General features: G+C 46.4%; 1 protein-coding gene across 1 annotated transcript in view; it reads right to left on the bottom strand.

The window, feature by feature from the left end:
* LOC310792913 (cadherin-13-like) overlaps positions 1-12,922 on the bottom strand; it is a gene marked incomplete at both ends in the record, with an annotated part of 277,855 nt that overhangs the window by 82,981 nt on the left and 181,952 nt on the right. The window contains one exon of the mRNA XM_083654681.1: positions 12,099-12,277. Within this exon, the coding sequence (XP_083510807.1) occupies positions 12,099-12,277 (179 nt within the window). The remainder of the gene's footprint in view (positions 1-12,098; positions 12,278-12,922) is intronic.

Raw genomic sequence — 12,922 nt, 5'->3', positions numbered from 1 at the left:
CCTGAAGAGGGAGGTAAGAGAGAGAGAGAGCCCTGAAGAGGGAGGTAAGAGAGAGAGAGCCCTGAAGAGGGAGGTAAGAGAGTCTCTCTAAGACAGTGTAGCGTCACGCCTCCTCCCTGACCTTACCGCCACGCTCGCTGCCACTTCTCCCTCCTCACAGTGAGCCACTCTCCCCCTAATTATTCCACCCTGTCTCCCTCCATCTGCACCCCCCCCTGCCTCCCACTCCGTTTGTCTCTCCGTTCCCCCGGTCTCACCCTCCTGTCCTTGTCTCCCTCCTTCTCTCTGCTGCCCTTTCAATACCTCCTTAGGACACAGAAAAAGTGAAGACTCAACACTACTAGATGATGTGTGAATTTTGAAAAGGTCTCTGAAGTGTTTTTCTGCAGGCAGAGCAGCAAATGGAATGAGCCAATGTTGGAGCTCCCCTCGTATTTTCTGCTGTCGCCACTTCAGCTTTGTTCATTGTAGACAGGTTAAAGCCCCCCGCCGGTGTATTTTGTCATAAGATATTTCATGTGTCGCTGGGTTTTTCCCTGCTCTGCTGATTAGCCACAGTATTCACACGTGTATTTTGTTGACAAATAACCTTATATATATATGTGTGTGTGTGTGTATGTATGTGTGTGTATGCGTGCGTGCATACGTGCGTGTGTGTGTATATATATATGTATATGTATATAATAGGTATAGATAGAGATAGATATAGAGAGAGAGATTAGTTAAATTACCTTTGCATGGGCATATGAGATTGAACTTCTTGAGAGAAAGGCAACCTTGAATTGGATAAATTATTTTCCCAATTAGTCAGTAAAACAATTTGCACTTGTAATATAATTGATTGTGGTTATAATTATGCGCAATTTATTTGTCTCATATCATCTTATTATTATTTTAATATGATTTACTTATTAAATTACTATTCATCATACTGGGTGTTATTGAGACTGTGTGTAATGATGACAGACAGCAGTAGGCTCAGAGACACAAGGCCGTACTCGAAGTGAAAACAAACGCAGCCTTCAGCTGAGCCCCCAGAGTGAGGCAGCAGAGCGACCTCTCGACATCAGCCAAACTGTCAGCTCACACAACTGAAGGGTGATGGACTGTTCAGTTTATAGCAAAAGGAAAAACTGTAACAGAAGTCAGGTAAGAGGGCTGGAGCTATTTCAGAGATGATGTAACTATTTGTGTTCCTCAAGTTTAACTCTGCCTCCTGTGTCCTCAGGCGTACTTCTCTAATCAAGTTTTAATTTGAGACATTCCAGTTGACAGAATGAGCTTTGTTATCATCTGCCAGCTTCCCAGAAGCAGAAAGTTCTGCTCTGTGGACAGATTGTGCTTCTGCAGTGTCTCCACTCCTGCGCCACATGGACATAAATAATGCATGTTTGAAAAGTCATTACAGAACTGTGGGGTGCCGAGCAAGTATCTGAATGTAGGTTATTATAGGGAACTCATCAAGTATCTGAATGTAGGTTATTATAGGGAACTCATCAAGTCTCTGAATGTAGGTTATTATAGGGAACTCATCAAGTCTCTGAATGTAGGTTATTATAGGGAACTCATCAAGTCTCTGAATGTAGGTTATTATAGGGAACTCATTGTGTTCCCTCAAACCAGGAATGAGGGGGTGAGTTAGCTGTCATTGTATTCCTCAATAAGTGGGAGGCATTATTTTGGCCTTTTTCTTTGACAACTACAGCATTTCAAGAGTGAACTTTCAGGAGAATTATTCAGATGAACTGAATAGTAATCTTGAAATGTACCTAAAGAGCATACAGTAGGTGTTCATGGATGTGTTGGGACGAAAACATAATTTTCCAACAAATATTTCTAATAATCTACATGGATTGCTTGTTTTTTGACAGTTTGTCCACACAAATCCTGTCTCCGCATGTTATGGAACAGACCTCCTCTTTGCTTTAAAAACTCCATTATCAAATGTGTCCCGTCTTATTCGTCTCAGCGGTGTCATCCCCTCAGTGTCTTAATGGTCAAATTCTTCACTTTCATACCTCTTACTGTATGTCCAAATACCCTCATTTCCCCCCAGTGAGTGTCTCCTGTCTGTCCCTCTGCTCAATGTAATTCTCCTCCGTGTTGTTCTGGCCGGTCCCACACTCTCATCGACTCCTACTGTCTGTGAGACTCAATTAAAACAAGGCGGGTGGATTGTGTTGTTAATAAGATTAACAACACACACTTTTACCCACAATGCCCAGGGGGCTCAATTGATCTTGAGGAATGCTTGGCTTAAAAAAAAGTTGTGTGATTGACACCTCTAACCTCCATTGGGATGTAATCTTCGTCCTTAGCACTCAGAGAGCTAATTAATTAGGGGGGATCTCATTTCCTCACTAATGCAACTGGACAGACGCGTGATAGAAGAGGCAGGAGGAGGGGGAGTTGAGAAGGAGGCGGCGCCGTGCTTCATCAATGCCTGTGAAGGATGTCCACCTTGTTCATTGGGGGAAGGAGCAGGAGAGCGTGAGGTAGATGGGTTCACAGTATAGTCTCGCTTGGCAAGACTCTCTCCACACTTTTTTTTGCGCTGTACCAGCACTGGAGAGAGTCTGGCTGAACCTACTATCACTAGCAAAATACCTGTGCAGTGTATCGGGCTGCGCAGCCACAGGTTGAGTCGATGTCTCGTCATAAACGCTGGGGAAGCTGGCTGGGGGCGTGGTCAGGGTGAGGTAAATCCTCCCGTTCCCCCTATTCAGCATAGTTAGCATTTAGCTGCTACTAGCCAAGCCCAGGCGGACACGATCGGTGATTTAACCCCCGCAGTAAACACACATCTGAACAGACGTCTATGTACCTGCTCTAGAATCCCCAATCCTGTAGTGTAGAGCAGCAGCACCGTCCTTTGGTGAGTCAGCCCATGGAGATATATGATTTTTTTTTACCCCACTCGCGTGCCAGCCGTAGTAACATTTTTGTGGGCGTTCCCACACCGACCGAGTGTAGGCTATGTATTGCACAGCATCACAAGTTCAGCCATTAATCTGCACAGGCCTCACTCACAGAGTTGGCATGCAGCCTCTCCTCTCTCTCCCCAGAGGGTTTTCATAGTCCACCTCCTGGCCGATTCCAACAGGTGTGCTTCTCCACTCCGGAGCTCTCCGTGGTGCTGAGCCTCTCTTCATTTTGGCTGCCAATTAACCATTGTTGCCCATTTAGTCAGCCATAATTACCTACAGTAATAAAAAAAAATCAGGCTTTGCTGATTTTCAACCCACTTTGTATTATTACAATTTCTGTAATATAAGCAGATGGACAGTGTTTACCTTCTCTACTGTATATGTTTTCTGCACCGATAAATCCCTGTTCGCCTGCTTGCAGAAACTCTGCCCCCGCCAGGTGGGATGGGTCATCGTTGTCGGATGTGATTCTCCGTGGATGTGCGCATACGGAAAAAATTGAAATAAACAATCTGGAGATCGCCCTCGAGTCGTCTCTTAAAACCGACGCGTTGGATACCGAAATTTGCAAATGCTTCCGCCTACCTGTCTGTACTTCCCCCAGTCTGAAGGGTTTTTTCTTTGGAAGATGACAACTTCCTCTGGCCAAATTTTAACAGGCTAAAGTACAGACTGTCTCTGGAGTATTCGAAGATTGTGGAAGAGATAGACTGGCTTGAGAGACCAGCCCTGGAGCAGAACATCTTTTCACGGACAGACCATGACAGAATGGAATGCTTACTGTATGACTTATCCACAATTTCCTGTAAACATACAAGTAGTCTGTGTCAATTTAGTTTAAAATATAATAAAAAAAAAGCATTCCTCCTTTATTTTGTGTTCAATGTTTCTATAAAAACTATCGACCGAACTATCCCAGCCCCCTCCCCTCGTTACGCTGCTGACACGGACACAACATCGACCGTCAGCGTCTGTAAACCATGTTTCAAAGCTGCAGGTGATCCCCCTGTATCCACATCACTCCTTTATTACCTCTGCTTTCCTGCTCTATTTGACATGTGTGACTCCATCTCAGGCTCCATATTGACAAGGCTCATTATTTACAATAACATGCTGTGTGTAGGCTGTGTACTAACAGTTGAAGATCTTTCTTAAAGGGTAACTGAACCCTAAAACGCATGGTACCCACTGTAAGTGCCAAATGTGCTCTGGTCATATTTCTGGTGGATTTGTGTGCTGTCATATTTTTATTTGTACATGGGGTGTCGCTGTGCCATGTTACCTGGGCTCAGGTATTCTATATAGGTGCTGCCTTCACCTCTGCTCACTAGGTGTTTTGACCCGGAAGGGCAAATGGTTTTTGACCGTGTCGCTACCAGCAGCGGGAACATTTGTTTGGTGCGCTGTTGCCTTTACTTTCTGTGGAAAAGAACTTTGCTGTATTCACATCGGTGAAATGGAATAAATGAATGGGTTCCGAACATCAAGGACAAGCCTTCTTCGTCTTTCTTATGCAGCACTCAATGCAATGTTATCGTACGTATTACATCAGCTGTAGCGAGCGCGTCAGCCAGGTCATCCGCGTTCTAAGCACCTCAGTAGCCTACAGTATCAGACTGGGCTCCTTTAACACCCACTTTAAACCAATGTATATGGCTTTTGAGTAGTGTTGCTGAAGGATTCTGGGCAAAATCTCCGCATTTGAGAAACTGTTCGAATGCTGTACACTGTACAATTTTCATGCAGCGAGAGTGCCCTCTAGGGGTTGAAACCTAGTTTTGCAGTTGGGTCTGCCAAGAGGCTAATCTCCGGTTCTGATGACATCACCAAGAACCCCCTTCCCTTCCCACCCAGAGTCAGTCTAATCCTGATCCCCGGCTGAGTCCCAAGCTGCCAGAATTCTGGGGGCTTAGTTCCCATTTAACATGAGTCGGACTTTAATTGACTTATTAATTTCATAGATCCATGAAACTGTGTCGACTGTGAGAGTGAGGAAGATGAGACTTGGCCCACGCAGCAGCACCAGCAGCCTGAAGTGGCTGAAGAGCATGGAGGAGGAGGCAGCACCACTGAAATGGACTTTGGTGAGCGAGCTTCACAGCTTCACTGCTAAATTAAGACAATTAAATGATCAACAAATGAGCATCCAAAATGGCTCATTTTTGCTGCTCGTTAGGGATGGGCATTTCATGCAGAAATACTATTTGATGGGAACTATTCAACGATTCTGTGAAGATCTGTTGAATTTATCTTCACTTGATTTCATACTCATACTGCAATGTACTGAGCATTGGAGGAACTCTAGGGTTCCCAAGTTGTTCCTGAGGACTTCTTAGCATTAGCCACTTGAACTAGGCTAGGGCTTTGTATTCGTCTACACAATAAATAACATACAGTAATTTCGTGAAGGTTTCACATGATTTCCATGCCTATTTTAAAACATAAAATGGCCGTGCTGTCACCTTGCTAGACTTTGTTCACCATCCTGCCGCCGTCTCTCCACCCAGAAGCCATCCCACTCTCCTTTCTCCATTAAATTAACTCCCACCCAGTAGACCATCAATAACCCCGCCCCTCTACTCATCCCATCAAATCAAACTGCCTTTCTCTCCCAGACTGATATCCCATTGGTTGAGACTTTTGAGAATGATCCCTCCGTACTTAACGACCCCTAAAGTAGAGTACAAAGTAAAGATGCTGTGCCGTGCAGTATTTAAGCTGCCTACTGTTACTTCCCTCTACTACTGCATCTCCCAACAGAGAGAGAACCTTAACCTTCTTCCCAATCATTTGCCCTTCATGAGAGAGAGAGAGACTGTGACTGTTGGAGTCTCTCCACCTCGCCTCCTCCCTCTTCAAAGAGCCTCCATCCCCGGCTGCGTCTCTCTCTGCACAGCTCATCTGCTCGCTCCTTTCCAATCTCCCCATCATAATAGGGGAATGAAAGAGAGTTTATAAACTGAAGTGCACATCAGATCTGCTGTAATGAAATCTTATCAATGTGTTCCCTGTGCTGTAGTATTTGCATATAAATGACATGATATAATAACTCTCACGGGCCTCTACCTGGAGGAGTAAATATTTGCCTGTCCGCTTTGTGTCGTCGTGGCGACACGGGGAAACGAGACGCTAATTGAAGAGAGAAAAGCATCTTTATGTGACGACTGACATTCAATTATGTTTGGGGGGATCAGATTAGTCGGTGGCCCCAGAAATGTTTCAAAACAACATTTTGCCAAACGGCAACTCTGCAAGCGGCCAGAGGCTGTCATTTAAATGGCTGTTTGAGGCCCGGCTGAATGGCGTTGCTCTGAATGGAATCACTATGCTCTGACCCGGGAGTAATTGGATGTCCAGAGTGAAGTGTTGATAGAGAGGGGAGGCAGGGTTGACAGAAACAAAAAGTGGGTGACAGAGAGGTAAAGACACAGAGAGACACACACAGAGGCAAAGACACACAGAGAGAGAGAGGCAGAGAGAAACACAGAGAGAGAGACCAGAAAATGAAAATAAGATAGAAAACAAGACAATGGGCCGAGCAAACAAGGAGGAAATGAATGATAGATTAGGAAAGACGAGGAAAATGAACGCCGTCTTTCTGAAGAGCGGGACGTGCCAAAGTCTCGGCTGTCATTCATCACAGCCCACGGGCTCGTAGCCACTCTGGCCAGCGAGCCAAATAAGCTATTAGGCAGGATACGCTTTCTTATCGGACCCGGCCACCATTGAGAAGTCACAGGGGCAAGGTCAGAGCAAACACACGCTGCTGGGTCCACCATCACACATGAAGTCCTGCTGATCAGGCATCATCAGAGTGAAGATCCATCTATCTGCCTGTCAGTGTGGGCTTAGTCTCGCTGGCCAGCCTCCAAGCCTCAAAGAATCGATACAATATCGTATTGTGATGAAACTTGTGACTCGCACCCCTACGTGAAACCCCCTTTTGGCCAGTGGGCGTGGAAAGGTTCTGAGTTGGCCCATGACCGACTTGACAAAGTTTTGTCGTGTTACAGTACGTGAATCCGTGTGGAAGTTAACACATTCAGTGCCAAGGACGTCTGTGGACGTCCTAAAAAAAAGTAACGAGGAGTGCCAAGGACGTCTGTGGACGTCCTAAAATCATAATTCATATTATTCCATAATTCTGCTGTTTAAGGTCGTACCTAGCCAGTGAGCATGAATCCCTTCAAGGGATCACACGGCGCCACCTTAAACATCGTCACAGGAGCTGCTCCACCCACCTCAGATCCTTTACTTTGTACAGGAGACAGCGGAGAAAGTGGAAACCGATGCATGCTTTCTGCCAGAGCCGTATATATTGCTCTGTCTACAGCGGACAGTGGGCTCGGCTGCATCCGCGCTCACAACTGAGCTCTTATGCTTCTATCTATCTCCACACGATTTCCTAGAAAGCCAGCATCCGAAGCCGAACGGCCAAGCCTTTTCGTTCAGTCGCGTTTGCCAGCGCGCATCATTTCCTTCTTGATGGGCGCTGGGATCTGTCCGGGGCAAAAACGAGAAAACAAACTCTGTGCGTGTGGGAGGAGCCCGCAGCTCAGAGGTGGAGAGGGGAGAGGGGGGAGGGGGGGGGGGGGGGGGGAGGGGTGTGTGGCACACAGGCTTCACAGAAACCACACCACACGCCACCACATCAGAAAACACCAGCCAGAGTCAGTGAATGTGCTCGAAATTAGAGTGCAAAAGGTATTCATAAAAGGGCCTATATCTTGGAAACTAAAAAAAAACGACAGAAAACCCTTGAAAGTGCACTTTTTTGAGAGGCTGTAATTTCATAATGGAACTGTCTAGAAACAAAATTTCTTCTTTGGAAGAAGCAGGAGTGTTCAATGTTTCATTAAAGTCCAGCCCCGTTAATATAGCCATAATAGAAAAAATTCTATAGCTGTTTTCAACTGAATGGAAGTGAATCTGGCACAGGCTCCAGACAATTTTACTGAAGCGCTGTGGCACTGAATGTGTTAAGCACCTTTTTGTGATTGGCCACGGCCATTGCCACACCCCCTTTTGACCAGGAAACGTAATCAGTTCTAAGTTGGCTCATGACCTGCTTTTCTGCCAAGTTTCGTGGACGTGAAGTTTACATAAACAACCAGACTGACACACACACACAGAGACATCCATTTTATCCCCATGTAATTCGTCTTTGTAGAACATGGGGGGATAAGGGGGGGGAGGTCGGCTGACTCCATCGATTGGCTGTCCGATGCAGTGACAGCTCCCTGATTGGCCAGAGAGTATTAGAGAATCAGAAAGTGACACTGTCATTAGCAGTCTGTCCTGTCTGGTTCCAGCCTGGCCTGCACACACATATGTCTGTGTGTGTGTGTGTGTGTGTGTGTGTGTGTGTGTGTGTGTGTGTGTGTGTGTGTGTGTGGGTGTGTGTGTGTGGGTGTGTGTGTGTGTGTGCGCGTGTGCATGTGTGTGTGTGTGCGTGTGCGTGCGTGCATGTGTGTGTGCGCGTGCATGTGCGTGTGTGTGTGTCGGCATGACCGTGGCCAGACGTTGAGTGAATGGAACAGGAACCCTCACAGGTCCTGTGTTCCTGCCCCGGAGCACAGAACCAGAGAAGGAACCTGACAGAGAGAGAATCAGTGCCGTACATATCTACACCACACTCGCCCCGCCCGGCCCAACAGGGCTGTAGGGCTGCAGCAACGCCCCCTCGTCAAGCGTGTGTGTGTACACTAGCAGGAGGGTCCCTACCTGCCAACCCATAGTCTCGTGAAACCCATCGCACAGCCAGTGAGCGCGAGTGTCTGTTTAGATCGAGGCTTGCCAAACACTATTGGCATGGCGTCGTTGCCGTCTCAGTGTGCTCGACATAGCGAGCCAACGCACAGACTGGGCACAGATGTCGTTACCTATCTTCCCTCTCATCAGCATGAGGAGGGCAAAGAAGAAGGCCTCCAGAAGAATCGTCCTGTAAGAACTGTTCATGTTCCTAAAGGTATGAAGGACGGATTTGGCATGAGCGTAGCGTGGTGGCTTCCATCACTACAAATCTGCAACAACTGGGGTGGACGGAGCGCACAATCACTCACCTTCTTAGCCAAAGTCAGAGCAAGCAGAGCAGGCAGTGCCATCTTCACTGACAACAAGAGAGGTAGAGCAATGGGCTCAACGGCACCTTGGCCAGGGTTTCCAAAAAACAACGGCAGGCCCCATTGAAGAGTAACGGGGTGTCGTCTCCTAACTCCAGCTTCTCCTTCAGGGGCGGCTGTGGCTCAGGAGGTAGCTAGAGCGTGTCATCCACTATCCAGAAGGTCGGTGGTTCGATCCCCGGGTCCTCCAGTCCGCATGTCGAAGTGCCCTTGGGCAAATTGCTCCTGATGGCTGTGCTAGCAGCTGGCTGCCTTCAGTGTGTGAATGGGTGAATGTAGGCACATTGGAAAGCGCTTTGGATAAAACCGCTATATAAATGCAGTCCATTTACCATTGACTTATAAAGATGGTACAGTCTCATAGCAATATGAGCTGCCAAAAATGACAGTCCGCCATTGATCGGGGGTGGTGCATGTCAGAATAACATCAGAGTGAGGAGAGAAGTATCGAGAGAAAAAGACGGATTGGCGAAATAAATGTACATATCAAGACAGGAATTTATGATTCAGAGAAAAGCACTAGAGGGAGAATCAACCTGATTTCAATGTGACAAAATTGATTTTCCAATTTTCTCCAGATTGATTTCTGCTTCCCCGGGGCAGGTGAGGTGTCTACACTGACAGGTACATGTAGCACTCCAACTGAATTGCAGTGTGTCCGAGGCATTTAGAGCAGTGGTCTGTGACCCCTAGGGGGTACTGCATTTTTCCATTTCTTTTTCAAAGTAGTTTTTGGAGAAAAGAAATTTGACAAAATAATAATAATATTGAGTAAACTCCAAGCAGTCCAAGCAGTTTTTGGCATCAACAGGCAATGATAAGCTACTTTTGACAAAAATGATTTACAAAGTTAATCTGATGAAGCAATATGCGACCATCTGCAAACATTATATTTGGCGTGGAAGATGGGATTTATGGATGTCACACCGGAGCCATATATCTATGTGAATGTGCTGAAGATGCCGGGTTTAAATCTCCCAAGAGCGAGTGGAGGACAGTTTAAAACATCTACCTCCTGCAGCTCCGTCTGGCTCTGCTGACTGACTGTGCATCTGAAGAAGTCTCACTGTTATCCTGTAGCATGGCTGCTCTACTGCAGCCTCCCAGAGGAAGTGGTTGAAACATCTCACGTACTAATGAATGGGGTGGAGGGGTGTGTAGATACAACACTGTAGATCTGATGGAAGGTGGTGTAGATACAACACTGTAGATCTGATGGATGGTGGTGTAGATACAACACTGTAGATCTGATGGAAGGTGGTGTAGATACAACACTGTAGATCTGATGGATGGTGGTGTAGATACAACACTGTAGATCTCATGGAAGGTGGTGTAGATACAACACTGTAGATCTGATGGATGGTGGTGTAGATACAACACTGTAGATCTGATGGAAGGTGGTGTAGATACAACACTGTAGATCTAATGGAAGGTGGTGTAGATACAACACTGTAGGTCTGATGGAAGGTGGTGTAGATACAACACTGTAGATCTGATGGATGGTGGTGTAGATACAACACTGTAGATCTCATGGATGGTGGTGTAGATACAACACTGTATCTCATGGATGGTGGTGTAGATACAACACTGTAGATCTCATGGACGCCATCAAGACTACCAGGAAAGAGACGGGCATTTCCATTAGCACCTAGAATCACAGCTATGATGGTTTGAAATATCAAAAATAAATATCATGGATTTCAGTCATATTTTATATGCTGTATAAAAATATGCTGTATAAAATATGCTCAATGAGCATATCACATTTGTATCATTGTGACTCATCGCAAAAAATCTGCAGCACTTTTGAAGCTGTGTGGTTCTGTCAACGTCTTCATGATGTGATGCCAGAAGGCTAAAAACAAGCTGCTCATAACAACAAGGTTGTATGTGCAATAATCACGCGTCACTCCAATGTGATTCAGGGACGACCGACTTGGGTCTCAGGTCTCTGTGCCTTTGAAGAACTTCTTACTAATGAATTCAAAAGATTATTGTCCGTGGACAAATACAGAGATCGGAAGAATCTGTGCTTTCGTAAGATTTATTGAGGTCGCAAACAGGCTGACAATTTGGCAACGTGCCATTTTCAGAGCCATTCGCCCTGCACATCGGAAACGTCAGCCTGTGAGCGGTTGTAATGAATCTCGGATGTGGACAATAGGGGGAGTGCTGCCATCCTCTTCTTTTTTTCCCCCTGGACAGTTATCCTTTGAAGTATCCTGAAAGAGACATGCCTCAAAAGTTTCATCTCTCTTGTGTCACACACAGCAGAGAGATTAGAATGACGCGTGTGTATCTGTGGAAGCAGTCAGTCTCTGCAGCACCTGACAAAACCAGTGTAAACAGAGCTCGCTGCGTTGATGACATCTCATTTCAAGCAGACTTTTAATCAATTAGCTCCTCTTATTAAACAGCCTGTACTGTGGCTGAGGGGAGCAGCTCCTCGGCTGCGGCGCTGCTGCTGTGGTTGAAGCAGTTCCGGATGGCAGGTTTTCAGCCGGGCATGTTGGACACCGGGCAGAGCTGCGAGACGAGTGTGTATCACCTCAATTAAAGCGTGCGCTAAGTGTCTGACAACAGCTAATATTCCTCTTCCACCGCCGAACCCAATCGATGTTCTGCCATTCGTCACCCCGCTGAAAAAGCTATCATTCTGTTGTCTCGCTCCGTTACAGAGGGAGATGGTGACACGCTCGTCTGCTCGCTGTGCCTGCTCATTAGAACATACTGGCGTGTATATCTCACACAGGATGTCACTATACCACGACACACTTAAATAAATACACACACTTCCTGTCTCCACTCCCATATTGTTGACAATTGATTGTGCAAAACTGGACCAGCCTGTTCCAGCGAGAAAAGGACCTTCACACAACGCAGGGCAACACACACACACATCAGAATTCTCTCTCTCTCTCTCTCTCTCTCTCTCTCTCTCTCTCTCTCTCTCTCTGGTACATGTCGTGTAGCGCGGGGGAGATGCTGGTCACGATAGTGCCCCTTTGTGGGTCAATGTAGAACATGTATTACACGCGCGCGCGCTTACCTCTCTGTCGAGTAGCGTTGAGGAGATGACGGTGACGATAGCGCCCCTCTCTGGGTCGATGTAGAACATGTTGGGGGAGGGCTTGTCGGGCGACTGCCTGACGATGTTGTAGCGCAGCACGGCATTGTCTGTGGACGGGTCGTCTGCGTCCAACGCCGTCATCGTCATCACCGTGGTTCCTGGGGAAGACGGAGAGGACAGGGTTTCAGTCTGACCCTACTTGCATATTCAGGTTTCTGTCACAAATCCATTCTCACTCCAGATGAGAGAACTGGAGAGAGAGAATGGTTTAGAGCTTAATGTCCCGTGCAGTGTGTCGCCAAATTGTGAAAAAGATGAGAACATTTTGTCTGAACACCTCAGAAATGGAGCCTGGCTGAGGAAGAGTGATGCGCTTGGAGCAGAGAAAAACATTAAAATTCTGTAAGAATGATTCAAATTGTGAAATGTTCATTTTCCAAAGCTCTCTGCCTGGCGGCGTGAATGCTTCAGACGCACGTATCGATCTATCAAGGCAAGTCCAACAATTATTCATATTTAATATGCTCCTGCAAACACAGTTTTGTGTTCACTAACTATGCATGTTGAATAATCCAGACAATCCAAAATGAGACGTGGTTACACTCTATTGTGTTTGGAATGGGAGCAGATGCATTGTGCACTGTTCATTTCAAACCAGGTAGTGTATGTGCTGCTGCCTACAGTATATTAGTATTATTATACAGTATATTAATGCATTTCCTCCCCTCATGTCAGTTAGCAGGGTGCCTTTTATTCATGGAAACAGAAATGGAAATGTCGCCCACTCTAGCTGAGCTGAAATG

Source organism: Poromitra crassiceps (assembly GCF_964638095.1).
Source record: "Poromitra crassiceps genome assembly, chromosome: 18".
NCBI lineage: Eukaryota > Metazoa > Chordata > Actinopteri > Beryciformes > Melamphaidae > Poromitra > Poromitra crassiceps.
The sequence above is the reverse complement of the archived record's forward strand: the minus strand, read 5'-3'. Positions and strand labels throughout refer to the sequence as shown.